The sequence below is a fragment of the Rhinichthys klamathensis genome, unplaced genomic scaffold (genome assembly GCF_029890125.1).
Source record: "Rhinichthys klamathensis goyatoka isolate OS25496 unplaced genomic scaffold, OSU_Roscu_1.1 h1tg000169l_1, whole genome shotgun sequence".
NCBI classification, from domain to species: domain Eukaryota; kingdom Metazoa; phylum Chordata; class Actinopteri; order Cypriniformes; family Leuciscidae; genus Rhinichthys; species Rhinichthys klamathensis.
Window position 1 is genome coordinate 3,007,305 of NW_026606700.1, and position 19,588 is coordinate 3,026,892.

The window sequence follows — 19,588 nt, forward strand, 5'->3', positions numbered from 1 at the left end:
CACATTGTCACATCATCACAGAAAGAATGTCATTATGGGTGTTCATTGGTTGATGGTTTTGGCAGTTGGAGTCCATTCTAGCAAAAACTTGGAATACAAAACTCCAAACAGCAGCAAAAAATCAAGGATCTTTCTGTACTGTACTACCCAAGCACCTAATGTGCCTTTCAGTGAACTCTGTGCACTCACGGAGGCTTAACTCTAACTCTGATATTACATCTAAAGTGACCAAGAGCATTATGTGTATTTCATAAAACAATGCCCAAAGAGCTGTTCGTCTATTGCACATCAACCAAAAAGAAACGTGGTTTCAGAGGAAGAGCAAGTTATTGTATATTTTGTAGGGGTGCACGATTCAGAAAATGTCACGATTCGATTCGATACCGATTTTTTGTCTCAAGATTCGATTCAAAATCGATTTTCGATTCAAAAACGATTCTCGATTCAAAAAACGATTCGCAGTATATAAATGTAGTTTACTTTTTCCTGTGATTGATTGCAGTAGACACAATTTAAAAGAAAAAAACACAGCAAATTAAATGTAGTTTGATATTACTTTATATGACTTCATACAAAAATAAAAACTTCTGCAACTAAAAAGTGCAAAGTGCCAAGGTTTGGCCAGCTTACATTTAATTCAAGTTTAAAATAAAACTTAAACAGAAGCTTTTACATTTAGCTTTAAAGTGCTGTAGTCAGATCAAACAAACAATTATGCTAAATGTGGTTTAAGGACTACTTCAGCTACCAGGCTGACTGTTGAAATGTGAACTCGACTGGGCACATTGAACTTCCTAAAAATATATACTAATGTCGATAGAACCCTTGCGAAATTATTTTAAATAGATTAAAAAAAAGCCACCGCTACTGGTAACATCTATGGTTAGATTGATTTGTTTAGATCCAGTGAAGTCGTTCATAGGCGTAATTTGCGGGTATCTCCAGTTAACTAGCAGAGCATTTATTTAGTTCGCTATTAAATAAGAGATCTGTTGTTTTTGAAATCAAGCTGAGCGCTCGTTGCCGCTGCTATCAGTGTCATGGATACAGTGTTCTCTGTGGCTCGCGCAGTCTTCACTCGGACGCGCGCTTTAATCTATCGCCGTTGTGGAGACTCCGGTAAAATCACAAAATAAAATGCTCACAAACGTGATGAACATATTCGGTTTTGATGAGAGAGAGAAAACACTATACGAGTGTGGTTTTAGAACCCGTAACCTCGGACACGCTTGGCAACAGATCTACAGAACTCAAACATAAGATCTGCGGATCGATGCATTTATTTACGGGTTGAGCAGAGAGGCTGCACAGTTTGACCAGCGGGCGGCAAGAACTTGCAATGTATAACTATTTATCAGACCGGCCCTCGCAGCCTCGAAACACTGCCGGACCACTGGTATAAGTCCCGACTCACCCGATTGCCACTCCACCCGTGCACGCCATTAAAAAAAAAAAAAAAATGAATCGATTTTTGGAATTCTATGAATCGATTCTGAATCGGTAAAGATTGAATCGCGATTCAAATGTGAATCGATTTTTTTGCACACCCCTAATATTTTGTCTCAGATGTAGGCAGTTTGTGGTGTTGAGCTGTGGCCGTCATGAGTTCCTGTCCGCAGCTTTGAGGTCCTTCTGATTGTCCTCATTCTGTGGTCTCAGTGTGGGAGCTGTGGTTTGTCTCGGTTTGTTCCAGCAGACATTGTTTGTTTGAATATTTTATTTTTTCCGACTTGTACTTTTCTATTTTATCTGTTTGTCTGTCTGTCGTTATGTCTGTCTGTCGTTATGTCTGTCTGTCTGTCGTTATGTCTGTCTGTCGTTATGTCTGTCTGTCTGTCGTTATGTCTGTCTGTCGTTATGTCTGTCTTCTGTCTTGTCTGTCTGTCGTTATGTCTGTCTTGTCTGTCTGTCGTTATGTCTGTCTGTCTGTCGTTATGTCTGTCTGTCTGTCGTTATGTCTGTCTGTCTGTCGTTATGTCTGTCTGTCGTTATGTCTGTCTTCTGTCTTGTCTGTCTGTCGTTATGTCTGTCTTGTCTGTCTGTCGTTATGTCTGTCTATCGTTATGTCTGTCTGTCGTTATGTCTGTCTGTCTGTCTGTCTGTCTGTCGTTATGTCTGTCTGTCGTTATGTCTGTCTGTCGTTATGTCTGTCTGTCGTTATGTCTGTCTGTCGTTATGTCTGTCTGTCGTTCTGTCTGTCTGTCTGTCTGTCGTTATATCTGTCTGTCTGTCGTTATGTCTGTCTTGTCTGTCTGTCTTGTCTGTCTGTCGTTATGTCTGTCTGTCTGTCGTTATGTCTGTCGTTATATCTGTCTGTCTGTCATTATGTCTGTCTTGTCTGTCTGTCATTATGTCTGTCTTGTCTGTCTGTCTTGTCTGTCTGTCGTTATGTCTGTCTTGTCTGTCTATCGTTATGTCTGTCTGTCGTTATGTCTGTCTGTCGTTATGTTTGTCTGTCTGTCTGTCTGTCGTTATGTCTGTCTGTCGTTATGTCTGTCTGTCTGTCGTTATGTCTGTCTGTCGTTATGTCTGTCTGTCGTTATGTCTGTCTGTCGTTATGTCTGTCTGTCGTTATGTCTGTCTGTCTGTCGTTATGTCTGTCTGTCGTTATGTCTGTCTGTCGTTCTGTCTGTCTGTCTGTCGTTATGTCTGTCTTGTCTGTCTGTCGTTATGTCTGTCTGTCTGTCGTTATGTCTGTCGTTATATCTGTCTGTCTGTCGTTATGTCTGTCTTGTCTGTCTATCGTTATGTCTGTCTGTCTAAATAATGCTATATCTGTCTGTCTGTTGTTATATCTGTCTGTCTATCGTTATGTCTGTCTGTTTGTCTATCAAAATGTTTGTCTGTTTATCCTTGTCTGTTTATTCCTTATGTCTGTCTTTCTATCTTTATGTCTGTCTGTATATTTTGTTATGTCTGTCTGTCAAAAGTTTAATATCCATCTATCTGTATTATTTTTTACTGTCTATCTGTGTGTGTCTGTATATCATTCTATTTGTCAATCTTAAACTTTAATATCCATCTATCAGTATTACTTTATACTGTCTTATCTGTTTTTCGGTCTATCTGTCTGTCGGTCAGTCTGTCTGTCTGAATATTGCTCTATCTATCTATCTATCTATCTATCTATCTATCTATCTATCTATCTATCTATCTATCTATCTATCTATCTATCTATCTATCTGTCTATCTGTCTATCTGTCTATCTGTCTGTCTGTCGTTCTGTCTATCTGTCAATCTTAACGTTTAATATCCATCCATCTGTATTATTTTTACTGTCTTTAATTGATGATTGAGGAAATGCTCTAATGGTAGGTACTGCACCCAGCTCTTTTTTTATTACCACTTTGGTCCAGAGGGGGGCACTGGATGTAAACATTTTTCCCTTCAAATGTGCAGTCTATGAAGCAGGCCCGAGGGCAGAGAGCTGAAGTCATGTCTTGATTGCATTTACCTGCTGCACACTGGTCAGTCGGCTCCCTGAAGTCAGTCTGATATTTACAGCAGTGTACTTCCTGCACTCTGAGGCTGAATAGCAGTTTAGTGTGCAAGCTGATGTGTATACCTCCTGAGGTTATGCTATTAAAGGGCTAGCAGAGTAGAGGCAGAGATTTAGGAGTGTGGTGAAAGCAGGAATCATGGAAAGAAGTAATTGATTAATTTGGTCAAGGTCAATTACATAAAACTGGACACTTTACTCACAGTTCCTTCTGTTTTATGGCCTCCACTATGTCATTTTGAAATCAAAATGTACTCTGTTTGCTTTAAATAATGTTACTTGTCTTGTTATGCATCAGTGCATGTTATTAAAAAAAAAAAACATTTGTTTTCATAATATTTTAAATTTAATGGGTTCCCACCTGGAAATAGAAGGAGAATTTAGAATTGTGATTTCCTCTAGGTCTACAAATATTTGTTGAATACTGTCTTAAAACGTCATGTAGTATGAGGTTTTCTAGTTATGCTCAGCTCAAAACAATGATCTCTATTAATTTGTGTTTTTAATGATTTGTATCAAGTAATCACAGATAACTGGAAAAGGTGTGGAAACCCTGACTGTAGCTTTCTTGACTTCTTCATGTTGACATAACCACACTGCACAAAATCTCAGTTTTAGTATGTATTTTGTCTAATTTTCCAGTTAAAATACCTACAAATCCTTAAAGGGTTAATTCATCCTAAAATATAAATTTAAGTAACCATTTACTCAACTTTGTGTTATTCTAATAGTGTATGACCTTCTTTCTTTTTCGGACCACAAAAGGAGAATGTTTAGAAAATGTTTGTCCATAATGGCAGTGAATAGGGACCAGCATCAAAGCAGCAAAAGTATTACAGAATGGTCCCATGGTACTCGTGTCGTATATACCAAATTAAAACTAAATTAAATCAAATGCTCATCAAGAAGTAATTTTTTTGCAGTACAAGGTTGCGTGATCAGGGCAAAATATTAATCAAATATAACAGCTAACATTCACGATCCAATCCAATCCTAATGGTTAAAATCACACCCTGTCCTACATTAATTCCTCCTAATGAATCTTGGCTGGATTACATCATTATATGTAAGATCTCTTAATTGTCTCATGTTGTAAGAGGACTTATTATTTATGGGGGATCATTTTTGTCTTTCTTCATTTTTGTCTTAAGTGACAAATTAAAACCATAAGACAATTTTATACTGACTTTATAATGACAGTGACTTGGCTAATGAATGTCATTACTCATATTTCAAGACTTTGTGACGTTTTGTGTTTTTGTTGGTTACCAAAAGTTTGGTTCCACTGTTTCTGTTTGCTTTTATATCTCTGGAGAGATAAACGTTTCATTTGATGTCTTCATGCAAAGCAGGCAGCATCAGTACACAGAGGCGTCCATCACTCAGAGACAGCTCAACTTAATGGCCCTCCTCTATATTCTCTTTTAGCTTGACTCCGAGTCTCAGGTGGCATGTAGCAACTGCACTATGGGTAATAATATCAGAGCTCTTATTACCCACATTTATTCCAGTGCAGAGCTCTTCTGAGAAGCCGAGCAGACAGATTTACGCCAGCCTCTCCATCTCATCCTCTCGTCCTCTCTTGATGAGAAAGTTCACACCGAGGTCGAGTGTCTGAGTGTCAGGAGAGAATGAAAGTGGCTCCTGCCGCCTCCCCCGGCTCCTTCCATTACTCACTCACCCTCCTACAAAGACCCAGAATGCAACAGACCTGATCTCTTCCCTCTCACTGGAGAAATATTCTGTCACTGAGCTGCCAGGACATCAACCCCCCCCCCAATCCATTAGCTCCCACTCAACGAGAGACGCTTCGTATCAAGACTCTTACTCTCCTGCTATTCAATTATTCCCTCTAATCTTTTAACTTTGTCGTTTTAAGTATGTCTGCTCTCGAAGTTCGGAGAAGCACTGATGACGGCAGGTAATGCTGATCTGCAACTTTTTGGCTTGTCATTTTGCTGTTGGAGTTATGAAAGTTTGAGTAAAGTTTTAAAGGGATAGTCCACCCAAAAATGTCATTATTTACTCACCCTCATGTTGTTTCAAACCTGTATGACATTTGTGCTGTGTTCACAATACTCTTTTTCTAGGCTTTTCCTCCACATTTCTGGCCATACAAACCTGATATTGATATTAATCTCTGAATCTGTGACATTTGAGAGGTACATTATGCAATTGTTATTGCAAGGACTTAAATTTCTTTTGTTTACACAAAGCTATCAAAAGACTTAGAACACAGTGAGTGAGTCGTTTATAGTCTCTTTTGTAGAGCTTGACAGCTCATGATCACTATTTTATATGCTTTTGTTGCATAGAAGAAAGCAGTGTGACAAGTAAGAAAGTCATACAGGTTTGGAACAACATAAGGGTAAGTATTATGACAACTTTCTTTTTATCCAGGAATCCTAAACAAATATTAAGAAACAATACTGTTTTCAACATTGAGAAGAATTCTTTCTTGAGCAGCAAATCAGCATATTAGAATGATTTCTGAAGGATCATGTGACACTGAAGACTGGAATAATGATGCTGAAAATTCAGCTTTGCCATCACAGGTATAAATTACTTTTTAGAATATATTCAAATATAAATTATTTATTTGAAATGGATAATTCACAATATTACTGTTTTTACTGTATCAAATAAATGCAGTCTTGGTGAGCATAAAGATACTTCTTTCAAAAACATTAAAAAAAAATGTTTGGTGACTCCAAACTCTTGTATGCTAGTGTAAATGGCATATTCATTAATTAGGTTTTTACAGTAGTGAAAACGAACTTAAAATAGAAATAGGGAATGGGTCATTTTATGAGGTTTCTGAGAAAGAAGTTTTTCTGGAGCTGAATATCCTGCCTAGATATAAAAATAAACAGCATGGTGGTTTGTTATACGTCGTACAGTATTGCATTAATCAGTTACCTTTATTGTGATGGGTGCATATAAATCATTTTTTTTTAAATAGTTTCATCTCTGTTTGAAAGGTTGTTGACATTTGGTTCTCAGAAACAAGGATTTCATCAGGAAGGTGAGATGTTCTTGTGAGGCTCGCAAATCTCATTATATCACCGGCTAGTGTTGTCGTAGAGGTCAGGGGGTCAAATGCCTTGTCAGAGGACTGCAAACATGTTAACGGATTGGATTTTTAACTGAGGGTGTGTGAAGGGACAAACCTCCTGTTCGGTCTTCAGTTGTGTCAGCCTCTATGCAGAATTCCTTATAGCTATATAAGCTATAATACATTTATCTACAACAATAATGGGAAATCATGTGAACTACTTAGTGTGCATATCTGTCAAGCTACAAAAAGGACATAAAACCACCATAAATTTACCATAAAAGTGCCCCCAAATCAGTTTTGTGTAAGACCAAAATGTAAAAAATGTCTTTAATGCACAGATAACAACTTTAATGCATAGGTTTAAAGCATGCACAAATTTTGACACATATTTAAGTCACTAGTTTTTGTACTCATCGGTGTACAGTGATCACACATGTTACTTGGATTAATAAATGCTTTAGAAATATTTTACATGATTAGTTCATGTTAACTAATGTAAGTAAATGAATCCTTATTGTAAACGGTTATTTTATTTGTAATGCTGTTTTAGGTCATTTTTTGGAGCTTGACAGATATGTCAATATGCACTTTTAGTTGAAAAGAGCTCCAAGATAAAAATCAAAAATGTCTCTATTGGAGTTTCACAGAAAACTACAACATACAGGTTTGGAAGAATGTGAGGGTGAGTAGACAGCATTTTCATCTTTGGGTGAACTATCCATGTAATTTAATATATGCATTCAATATCATTTTTTTTGAGCTGCTCAAGACATGTTTGCACTGTAATTTACACCTCACTGTAGTTTTCATTCCTAAATCACAGAGGTTATTTGTGGGGAGGAGTTGGCACCCCCCTTCTTTTTCCCCCTTTCTCTCGAAACTCTCCACCATGACATTTCAAGAGCAGTCCTGACTTGCAGAATCAGATGCAGTAATCTGTAGAACGTGCAAACTCTACTGGCTGTGATTCAGTTCAACAGGAGCTTTTGAAGTGAAGACTTCCAGCAGTTTCTGAAGTCAATCGTTCTGAAGGCCGTGAGACGCAGAGGGCATGTCAGGGGCAGTGAGGAGAGTTCTGGGGAGGAGGTGGTACTACTACAGACTTCTGGGCCGGTCCAGGCACAGACAGCATGTTCTGTCACGGAGCCGCTGCCACACTGCTATCAAGGGTGATTTCATCTTTCTCTGTCTATCTTGGATAAAAAGAGTACTTTGCTGGGGTTACAGAGGGTGCCATTGTACTCTTATGCATTCGTGACATTTTTCATTTTCTGATCATATTGACTTAATATCCATCGTATAATAGAATCCGCCCTAGAGAGCGATGGAAATCTAAGTGCTCTGAGGAACTGACAGAAATGTTTGACTGATTATAGTTTTCAATCAGAATAGAGTGTGCATTTGGTGTCTGAGTAAAATGGTGCCCAGGTTTCAGATTTTGCTCTGTGCTTAAAGTTTTGGAGCATGTCATGATACTTTTTGTTTTTAAATCAAGTGACTGTGCAGGCACCATTTGAAGGGACTAGGCTTTTTTTCTTTTTTTTTTTTGTATAATCCATAAAAAAAATATCCTCTTCAGTAGGTCCTCAAATTGGCATGTAAACTGTATTTGATAATACCATTAATGCACTTTAATAATAGCTAACGAGGCACACACTAATCAAATGTTGCTCAAATGTTTTATTAAACAGGAAGTTATGCAATTGACTAGACTGAATGCAAACAAAAATATTTGAAAAGCATTTATTCTCGCAAACAATACAAAATACTGATAATGCTTAGAATTATTAAGATAATCATTTTGTAGTTTAACAGCCAAATAATGGCTGATTAATCAGTTGATATATCGGTTTCACAAGAGCAAAGTTTTTGCTTTGTGGCTATAGGGGGAATATTGTCTTATTGAAAGTAATCATAAAGATATTATAGATAAGACTACAAGAATTGATCTCCAGAAAGAACAGAAGGGATTATAAATTTAATCTAGTCTACATTGATGGGACATTGTGTGATTGTTGGATTATATTTTTTAGTTTAGCTACCGTTAAAAATTGTTGAGTCAGTGCTTTATCAGTGTTTCCAAACTCCTCTCTTTAGGACCACCCACAAAATCTAAATTTTTCACAAAAAGTCACCAAATATGAAAACAAAGTACACACAGGTTTGCATATTTGTATATTTAAATAATAATAATAATAAATCCTCACACATATAAAATTAGGGTTGTCACCTTTAGTGTGGCGAAATAAGGGACACCCATCTCTCCCTACTCGTGTTACTCTGAATCATGAATGAGTCTGACAGTTCACCGTGAGCAAATGAAAATGCTTTTCGGAAAACTGTGCAGTTCGCTATATATATTCATCATTAGTTTCTGGACAGACCCAATGATAATTTTTTTTCCCCATTCTGGTCTTTATTTGGAGAGTATCTTGCTTTGGGTTAATTCACCCTAAAATGAAAATTAAGTAATCATTTACTCACCCTGCTGTTGTTTTAATACCGTATCCCCCTCTTTCATTTTCGGACCACAAAAAGAGAATAAAAAAAAAAATGTCCCGCTCGTGCTCGTCCATATAATGGCAGTGAACAGCAACCAACATCAAGCTTTTAAAAAAAGAAACACAAAAGTACCACAAAATGGTTCAATGCTACACATGCTATATATTCCAAGTGTTCTGGGGGTATACAATAGGTTTTAGTGAAAAACAAACCGAAATTGGATGTATTATTTAACAAAAATCCTGACCTTGGCCGTTGGTCTTATGTGCACGGTGTGCGCGTTTATTAGTGTGGCAGTTTACAAATCAAGACTAAGAAAAAACATGACATCAAATACAATGCATGTATTTTCTTCTCTGAGGTGAATATACACTCACCGGCCACTTTATTAGGTACACCTGTCCAACTGCTCGTTAACACTTAATTTCTAAGCAGCCAATCACATGGCGGCAACTCAGTGCATTTAGGCATGTAGACATGGTCAAGACAATCTCCTGCAGTTCAAACCGAGCATCAGTATGGGGAAGAAAGGTGATTTGAGTGACTTTGAACGTGGCATGATTGTTGGTGCCAGAAGGGCTGGTCTGAGTATTTCAGAAACTGCTAATCTACTGGGATTTTCACGCACAACCATCTCTAGGGTTTACAGAGAATGGTCCGAAAAAGAAAAAACATCCAGTGAGTGGCAGTTCTGTGGGCGGAAATGCCTTGTTGATGCCAGAGGTCAGAGGAGAATGGCCAGACTGGTTCGAGCTGATAGAAGGGCAACAGTGACTGAAATAACCACTCGTTACAACCGAGGTATGCAGCAAAGCATTTGTGAAGCCACAACACGCACAACCTTGAGGCGGATGGGCTACAACAGCAGAAGACTCCACCGGGTACCACTCATCTCCACTACAAATAGGAAAAAGAGGCTACAATTTGCAAGAGCTCACCAAAATTGAACAGTTGAAGACTGGAAAAATGTTGCCTGGTCTGATGAGTCTCGATTTCTGTTGAGACATTCAGATGTTAGAGTCAGAATTTGGCGTAAACAGAATGAGAACATGGAACCATCATGCCTTGTTACCACTGTGCAGGCTGGTGGTGGTGGTGTAATGGTGTGGGGGATGTTTTCCTGGCACACTTTAGGCCCCTTAGTGCCAATTGGGCATCGTTTAAATGCCACGGCCTACCTGAGCATTGTTTCTGACCATGTCCATCCCTTTATGGCCACCATGTACCCATCCTCTGATGGCTACTTCCACCATGTCACAAAGCTCTAATCATTTCAAATTGGTTTCTTGAACATGACAATGAGTTCACTGTACTAAAATGGCCTCCACAGTCACCAGATCTCAACCCAATAGAGCATCTTTGGGATGTGGTGGAACGGGAGATTCGCATCATGGATGTGCAGCCGACAAATCTGCGGCAACTGTGTGATGCCATCATGTCAATATGGACCAAACTCCCTGAGGAATGCTTCCAGCACCTTGTTGAATCTATGCCACGAAGAATTGAGGCAGTTCTGAAGGCAAAAGGGGGTCCAACCCGTTACTAGCATGGGGTACCTAATTAAGTGGCCGGTGAGTGTATAAGTTATCGCGTTCACATCTGTCAACCGTCATCTGACAAACAGAGATCCGGTCTGGAGATATTCAACTCAGTGAAGAAAGTACACAAACACTTCTTGATATTTCTAGGCGTTGTATTTTATGTTGCACTTTTATTTATCTTGATTTTTCACAACTTGTGTGCTTTTTCCGAGCAAGTCAGATTGAACTCCTTCCTTCCATATCGATGTTTTAAAAATGTTGATACTTGGAGCAAAAGTATTACTTTTAAATCACTTCACCTTCACTATGAGTTAACCTGAATCAGGAATAATGTTTTTTAAAGTTCTGCTGCTGTAAGAATATCTATCCGTTTGTGCTGTAACCCTTCAGCAGTATTTCACGGCTTCGGCTGAGTTCATAAACAAGTGTTTTTCCCTTTTTTCTAATGGTGAATCGAAACTTCCCAAATATACAGCCTCCAGAGTCCTTTTCTTCTTCCTGCACTGATTAGAGCTCAGAGAAACGTGTGTGTGTGTGTGAAGACAGCAAGAGGTTCAGAGAATACTGAGGAAACTGCCACCTCCAGACTTCAACATAACACTATTTCCATAAAAGATTTTTATTCCCAGTTTCTCCTCTCTCCAAGACAATCCATTCCTTAGTGTTTGATAAATATTAAACTTTGGTGCTTAACTTCACCCACTTGTGATATACCGTAGGTCATGCAGCTTGTTGAGGAGAGGTGTGATATTACATTTCTAACCAATCCCATTGACTCATACCAAAGAAGTAACCCGAATCAAGATGTCATAGAGATTTGAAGGTGGGCTCTTTTGACTTGGACCACCACCTACTGTAGTAACCACCCAGAGAACCTTAGAAACCACATAGCAGTGCCCTGGAAAACAATAGGGTTTAAATATGTTTTAAATAAGTTTTTATGTAAATATATATATGGATTTTTATGTGTTTATTTATTTTTTCTGACAAAATACTGATTAAGCACATTATTATTACCGTCAGTGTATGAATGAGTGTGTGAATGGGTGAATGTGAGGCAAATGTAAAGCGCTTTGGTGGCCATTGGGTCTGTGAAAGCGCTATAAAAATGCAGTCCATTTACCATTTACCATTATGTGTCATTCCATTTCTAATTCTATTTCAGCTTCCTGTGGGATGTGGCCAACTCAATTTAAATGCACACTCTTGAATTAAATGGGAACCAATTCTATTACCAATTCAATACTAATTCTGTATTCTTGTTTTACAAAGTGATGGCAGATATTTTACGTAGAAACACTGCACTGTTCAAACTTTGCTCAAACTCTTGTGGTGGTGTAAGTTCGGACAGTTGAGGAGATTGATAAAGGCCCTCTGAGATGAAAGGTTTTGTGGAGTTGGCGAATGTGAGCTGATGGCTGACGTGAACGATCTGCAATCTGTCAGGCCTTTAGCTGCAGTTCTCTATTTAAGAAAGAAATTCTTTGACTTGACATATCCAGAGGCTCGAGAGACAGGTGCAGTCGAGAGTTTGGCTCTGTGTTGGTTTCCTAGAACAAAGAGAGCAGACTGCTAAGTGATTGACACAACATAAACGTCAATGCAGCATTTACCATCCATTCTATGCGTTTCAGTACATGCCAAGGCATTCAAGGCCTGGGTATACTTAATTTTCCCCGTTCCACTCCGTCTTGCACACAGTCATGTCCACATAACTTTCAAAGCATACTCAACCGCAGATGAGCACGGATTGACATGTTCGACACATGCACAGTACAATTTCTTTTCTAGACTCTACAAGATGTCAGAGGGCAGCAATGAGTCATGTCATTTATAGGACATGCGCTCGGAAGGATAGAAGAAGAAAAGTAGCGGATCCACCATTGCATGCAAAGTTTAGAACAAAATACAAAACAAATTTATGGATAATGATATGCTGCTTTGTTTACTGTTCTTGGAACAGTGTGTTGTTTTGTATCGGCCTTTCCGCACTCTTCTTCTTCGACTACAGCACATTACATCACTGTGGGCCAGTTGCGGATGCAAAAAGTGGATGGCCTCTAAAAGTGTGGGTGGGCCGGAATAATTCACGTCACAGTTTTTTGATGTTTTTGAAAGAAGTCTTGTATGCATTAAGTGCGTTTGAACGAAACATTGCTTGTAAAAACTTGAATTGGCTAAGTAGGCTATAATTTCAATTAAATCACATTCTGCTAAATAGTCTCGGGTATCAAAATCAATTGTCTGTGTTGTCTATTCCTTTGACACGTCTTTAATGTCTTTCATCAATTGTCTGTGTTGTCTATTCCTTTGACACGTCTTTAATGTCTTTCATAATCAGCAAGCAGTAACTATACCTGCCAGTCACTTTACTTTACCCAGATACTGACCCTGCTGAAAATATCACCGTCATTTATTTAGCTTTTTATGTTATCGTCTTTGCTTTTAAACCTTGAGAAGAGCGTCGCTGCTAAATAAGTTAAAAAAATATTGTGTCCCTGGCCTTCGTCTTACCAAACTGAAGGACCTGCAAAGACTCATCTCTTGCGGCGACAAGTCGAGCCAGACCTGAAGAAAGGAACGTGCATTTAGATTAAGAGTAAATGAGACAAGTCTGTGAGTTATAGCCTGCTTGAATGCTAAATGAGACAGTAGCACTTCTATGTAATTTCCTGGAATGACAAAGTCCTCTGTGAGATCAGATGGAGGACGGTGGCACCCCGGTGAAGACGTCTCTTATACAGCTGGGCCATGCATCTTGTTCAGTGCAGATTAATAGGGCCGTTAGCACCACGCATTTCTGCTGTAATTCTCTGGCAAATGGCCCAACATCTGGGGCTGAACTGATTAACTTATATGGGATTGTTGTTATATTGTTGGTTAATTTCAGTAGAGATTAATTTATTTCAAGAAAGTTACTGGGGCAACGATTTTTGTTAAACGGACGATCAAAACTACGAAAAATCCCATCGACTTTCATTGAGGGTGTCAAGACTTACTACAACAAGACTTATTGAGTATTGAAGCTGTCTTACCACTAGAGAGCTTAATGACTATCATAGTACAACATGCTAAAGCACGTTATCAACATGCTAATTCATGCTAGCAATATGTTAATCATGCTAAAAAGCATTTTAATCACGCTAAAAACATTTTAATCATTTTAACTACATGCTAATTCATGTTAGCAACCTGCTAAAACATGTTAGAAATGTGTTAAAACATGCTAGCTACATTCTATTTCATGCTAACAATGTGTTAAAAAATGCTAATTCATGTCAACAACATGTTAATTCATGATTGCAATGTGCTATAACTGTTAATAAGCTTGCAGAATGTTAAGACATGCTAACAACATGAAACATAAATCTTTCAGACAAGGCTTTGTCAAGCCAACATAAAAGTTTGTCCCAACGAACTTTACTTTCTGGTTTACTTTTTTGTCCACTCTGAAATGGAAAGTATTTCCACAGCAACTCCTACAGACAACTTTTGTTGTCTTGTCAGCATGTTTGCTCTGGACAAATATGCACAGAACGGTCAGAGTTCAGACCCCCTGATCGCAGGTCCATGCCAGAGAAGGCTTATCTTTGAGCCCCTTGTGTTGTGCTCTCAATATGAAAGCATTTTACTGTCTCCACTCTTCATAAACACTTGGCTCTGAGTGGAGGAATGTTGGAGCCATCTCTTAATTGCTGTTTAATGTTTTTCCATTTGCGCTGCATTTTATCCATCGTGATCAAGCAGCTTAATGATGAAAGAATAGCTGAACCAATTACCAGTTTGCAGGTTGGTAATGGCATTGTATTCATCATTCAGGGCAAAGAGTGTTTTCAGAGTTTTTCACCACAGCTGATGGAGAGCTGCTGAATGTTTTTGCTGTAGTTGTTATTCACGGTGCCTTTGACTTGACAACATAAAGTCCAAATTGAACCTGTTTATTTTCTTAATAAATATTCCTGGTCTTATGGTGTGCAATTCATCTGTGAATTTTAAGAATAAAATGTTTAAGGTAAGGGAAGTAACTCTTAGCCTGGTCCCACCAGACTCTCGTACATTTAATTTGTACAGATAGTCTGGATCTGGCATTAACTTCTTTGTAGGCGGGTACTCTGTTGAATTTTAAAACTATTGGATCTGCCCAGAGTCACTCTGGATCTGCCATAACCAATCGCTGACGTTTGGTCGTGACTCGTGACGTATGACGACTCAAACCACTCAAACTAGCGCACGACATCAACGTCATCGTTCTCAGCCACTCCCTCTGTTCGCTGATTGGACCGGTAAAAAATTTACCGGAGAAAACCACAATCCCAGACGTAGTAATGAAGGAAAATGAAAATTGAGTGGAAGTATGTAAGAGGCTAAGTCAGGCTAAGTAACTCTGCCACGAAGGAGCTTTTATGCTGCATGAACTGTTGAAAATAATAATAGGCTATTAGCTTAATGGAAAGAAAAGAAAAAAAGGTCAAAATTTACTCACCCTTGTGTTGTTCCAAACCTTTATGACTCTGTATTCCGTGCAGCACAACAGAAAAAAAATTTAAGAAGTCCGTCAAGCACCAGAAAGACACAATTAATATTCTAAAAATGTTCTGTATGACTGTCTGTGTGCTCAATTAATATATATTTAAATGGTTAGAATAGCCGAATCTATCAATTTTATTCATATATTTTTACACAAATATTGCGGCTCACTAATAGACTTTATAATAAAAAGTTTCCCATAAACCCAGTGAATCTTAAGTGTTTCAAACATTGAAGTCAAAGATCATATGGTCTTGCTTTTATGATTAACATATTAACATATGGATCAGGATGTTGTGATGTCAACATAAGCAAGAGGCGGCATTGAGATTTCTCTCTCATGCATTCCAATCTGTTCATCTCTCCAATGAAATTACTAACACACACACACACACACACACACAGATGGAATCTTCATATGTCGATACCTACGCAGGGCTGTTAATCACTCTTCCTCCATGTTGTTAGATCATGTCTAGTTTTGCTTAGCCAATACTAAATGATGACTGAGGTGGCAATACAGATCCTTGTTTATTTTATATTGTGCAAATATTTAATAGCACATAATTGTTTATCTTTAGTAATTCGTATCATTGGTTTGTTTCCAGGTATAACGCCCAGTCAGTGAATTTAATACTCTTTGTAGACTGTTTATTGGTTAACTGTTGGCTTACCATATTTGGTGAAAAACTGTAAATGGTTTAACATGCATGACACTTCACATGATTGTATTTTATATAAATAATTTTGTTTCTTGTAATTTTTGTTATCGTTAGGGTGTTTTGTGTTACATTTTATGTTATTTAGTTCATGTTTATTGCATTATTTAAATGTCATGTGGATATAAAATCATTGTGTGACTTTCTATTGTATTATTATGGTAGTTACCGGTACATTTTTTATGGTAAAAAGTTGGTAGTTCAAGTAGATATATTAACAATATACCACTTAATGAAATATACAGTTTAATTTCAGGTAACCACAGCTGCCAGATTTTTTTTTACTGTAAATGTAACAGGATATTTTTTACAGTGTTAGTATATGAGACTTTCTTATTGTAATAAACAATTCAGGCACAGGAAAAGTGCTGTCAGAATTAGAAAAAAGAAGGCTTCCAGATCTTGTTAGTGACGCATCTTTCCAAGTACAAAACCAGCGAGGCAAAGAAGCCGTTCCTTCACTTTGTTTGGAGTTTGAAATGATTCAGACTGTGCAAAGAGGGAGACAGTAGGATGAATTTCATAGATCTTGTCTTTCAGGTTGGCTGCGTTCGCTCTCTCATTTGTTTTCCGTACAAACACTTGTCCCCTCCTTCCCTCCATCAATCGTGCAGACAGAGATGCTGGCGTGTGATGAATGCCAAGCGTCTGACAGGCTGGTTCAGGCTGAGATTCAGCCATCTGGCCGTGCATGACCGAAACATGTGACTGACATAGTGACGCTACCACAGAAGCAGCATATCATAGAGACTGGGTGGGCCTTTTGACTTGAGCCAATAAGCAAACTGCTAGAGCAGTCACATTGCAACAATACCACTCAGAAGACCACATAGCAATGCATTAAATGCACTCAAAACATCTTGACAACTGCACAGCAACACCCTGACAACCATCCAAAACATACTTGCAACTTATTTAGATCCTAGCAAGCACAAAGAACTCCTTAGCAGCTGCATAGTAACATGCTAAATACACAAAGAACACCTTAGCAACTTAGCACCTTGGCAACAATGCACTGGCAGCTACCCACAAGAAATGAGCAGCACTATCCTGATCAAAAATAGTGATCCAGTATAATCCAATGGAAAACGTCTGGCAAACAATGCCAAATAACAATCATACAATTCCCACAATTCCTTGCAGACGGAGCATTTGCATATATCTCCTCATTGGATTTTCTGAATACGGTGTTGAATAAGGTGTTTACATGCAATGCTTTAAAGGGTAACTAAACACTGAAACAACTTTTTTTAGTTAATGATCTGTAAGAATGGAGCTTCATAAATGCTGTTCTTTGATTCGAGTACATTTTTTGACATTTGGGTATAAAGTGTTTTAATTTTCAAATATATGGTGTAAAAACGTATGAGTGCTGCCCTCTTCAGGTTAAACGGAAAGCTCCTGCAGTAGGGGTACTCTCTGACGTAGGATACTCTCTGACGTAACTCTGTCACGCCCTTGGTGCGAGCTCACCACGCCCTTGGCAGCCCCTGGTATAAAAGCATCTGGTTCCGTCAAAACTACTGTAGCGAGTCAGGAGTTGGAATTACGAGTATTGAAAACGATCAGGATAGTTTTATATTTGAAAATCAACAAACAACAAATAAAACAAGCAGCTCTATGCACTTTTTAAGGCAAGATTCTATTCTGTGGCATTTCCTTCTGACCGTCGTCAATAGCAACGCATTATAAACACAGTGCAAATCCATGCATCACAACGGACGCCCTCTCTCGTTTCATTCAAATACAATTTGCCGTCTTGCGTCTCCGTTTTTGATTGTATTGAATTTGATTTATTGTTTACAGAGTTTGATAATATTGTTGTGATCATCTTGTCTGGACGATTGTTTTGTACGCTGCACAAAATGGATTTATAAACAGGTAAGATTTAAAACATTAATGCGAACTTTTCTTCGTGGAAGCTTCACGTTTATTTCGAGTGAGATAAAATATTTCAACTCAAAACAACATTTTGAAGTGTATTGCAGCGACTTTTTTGTGCATGTTCTGCAGACAGGGTGACCATCATCGATTAAGTTTCCCTCAGGACTTTTGTAAAAGCCAAAATATGACCACACACCTCAGATTTGGCCCTCTTAAAAGGCAGAAAAATCAGATGAAGGTGGTGAAGAAAATACTTGAAATGACCGCTCTGTTGCAAAGCTACTTGCGTCACTCCAGTCGGTCTCCATTTTAGCGAGTTTGACAGCAGCTGTCAATCAATCCCTCACTGCGGTCTCAGTTCGTCCCCTCTATCTCCGCTGGGCTCTGCCCACTTTTCCAGCATTTTTCAAATATTGCCAGTGGGTGGAGTCAGGCTCTGACCAGGGGTTTAGTTACCCTTTAACAACCACCCAGAACATTCTAGCAATTGCATATTTTTTGACCAATAGGAAGCCTTAAGCTAGATTCTTTCCAGCTGTGCCCATTAACACTTTTTCATTTTTTTGGGGGGGATTTTCCAGTACTGTTATTGATTTTTGATTGTTTATAAGCTGTGTTCATTTGGTGGCTTTGCTTATTCTGGGTAAATCTGATCCTAGAATCAACACTCTCTAATTCCTTTCTCTCTTCTCAGAGTCACTCACTGACAGGGTGGGCCGGCGGCGCAGCATGCCTGGCAGTACGGTGGACAAAACGGTGGTCGCTATGGATGCAGACACGTCAACACCTTTTAAAGTCACGGTACGCATTTATGACCGCACCACAGATTTTAAAAAATAGTGCATTAACATCCATAACATCTCTCTGAGCTTGGTGTTGTATCTCAAAATGTGTTTCAGCTTGACTATAGGTCATTCCTACTATGCGGTACACTTCATAAATGTCTTAATGTATTTTAAAATTCAAGATTTTAAAGGTGCTCTAAGCGATGTCACGCGTTTTTTAGGCCAAAACATTTTTTGTCACATACAGCAAACATCTCCTCACTAACCGCTGGCTGCCTGTCCCCTGAACACACTGTAAAGAAACGCGATATCTGTAGACAGCCCAGGCTCCACAAACAGCAACAAAAACAAACTGGGCTAACCCGCTCCACGAAACATGACAAATAGTTCCAGCCAATCACCGACAAGAAGGACTTGGGGGGGTTAGTGCGCGGATGAGGAGGAGGGAGGGTCTAGCTAGCCTCCGTTTTGTTTGACAATACTTTAAACGTCAACAAGAAGTGACGTCACCCGACATCGCTTAGAGAACCTTTAAAGTACAACATAATTCGAGAATTTACTGATTCGAGGGGAATCAGAATTCCAAATCCTGACTGACGAGAGGAGGAGCTGGGGATGGAGGAGGGTAATTAGCTCCAGAGAAACGCGATAGCTGCTGATAATACTCAAGGAGCTTATATATGTATACAGTGATAGGCGTTGTATTCCTATAGGTAGACCTGGATCAGCTGACTCTGCGAGCTTGACTAACGTGACCTGCCAGAACTGACGCTATGCTTGATTTATTATTCAACTCAAAATAAAACAAAACCAAAATCTCTGGCACAGGAAGGCCCAGGAAAAACCCCAGGAGCACTATACACCAACCATTCAGACAACACCAAAAAAAAGTGAACAAAAGAGTATTAATACACAAAACAAATTGAGGCACTAAACTAGACACAGGTTAAACTAATCAATTAACTAATCAGAAACCATGGAGACAAACAGGGACAAACCTATGACAACCAAGTAAAGATGAACTTACACAGGGGAAAGTAATAACAAAAACAAAGATGAATCCTGACAATAAA

The 19,588-nt window shown here is 38.7% G+C and overlaps 1 protein-coding gene across 4 annotated transcripts in view; it reads left to right on the forward strand.

The window, feature by feature from the left end:
* The window catches only part of dab2ipa (DAB2 interacting protein a), a 112,185-nt gene that overhangs the window by 17,342 nt on the left and 75,255 nt on the right, over window positions 1-19,588 (forward strand). For 3 of the 4 annotated variants that reach the window (XM_056259707.1, XM_056259708.1, XM_056259711.1), the window contains one exon: window positions 18,425-18,531. In XM_056259707.1, coding sequence (XP_056115682.1) covers window positions 18,425-18,531 — 107 coding nt within the window. Of the gene's footprint in view, window positions 1-7,620; window positions 7,727-18,424; window positions 18,532-19,588 lie in introns of those variants that run through there. The other variant, XM_056259710.1, reaches the window with a different exon arrangement.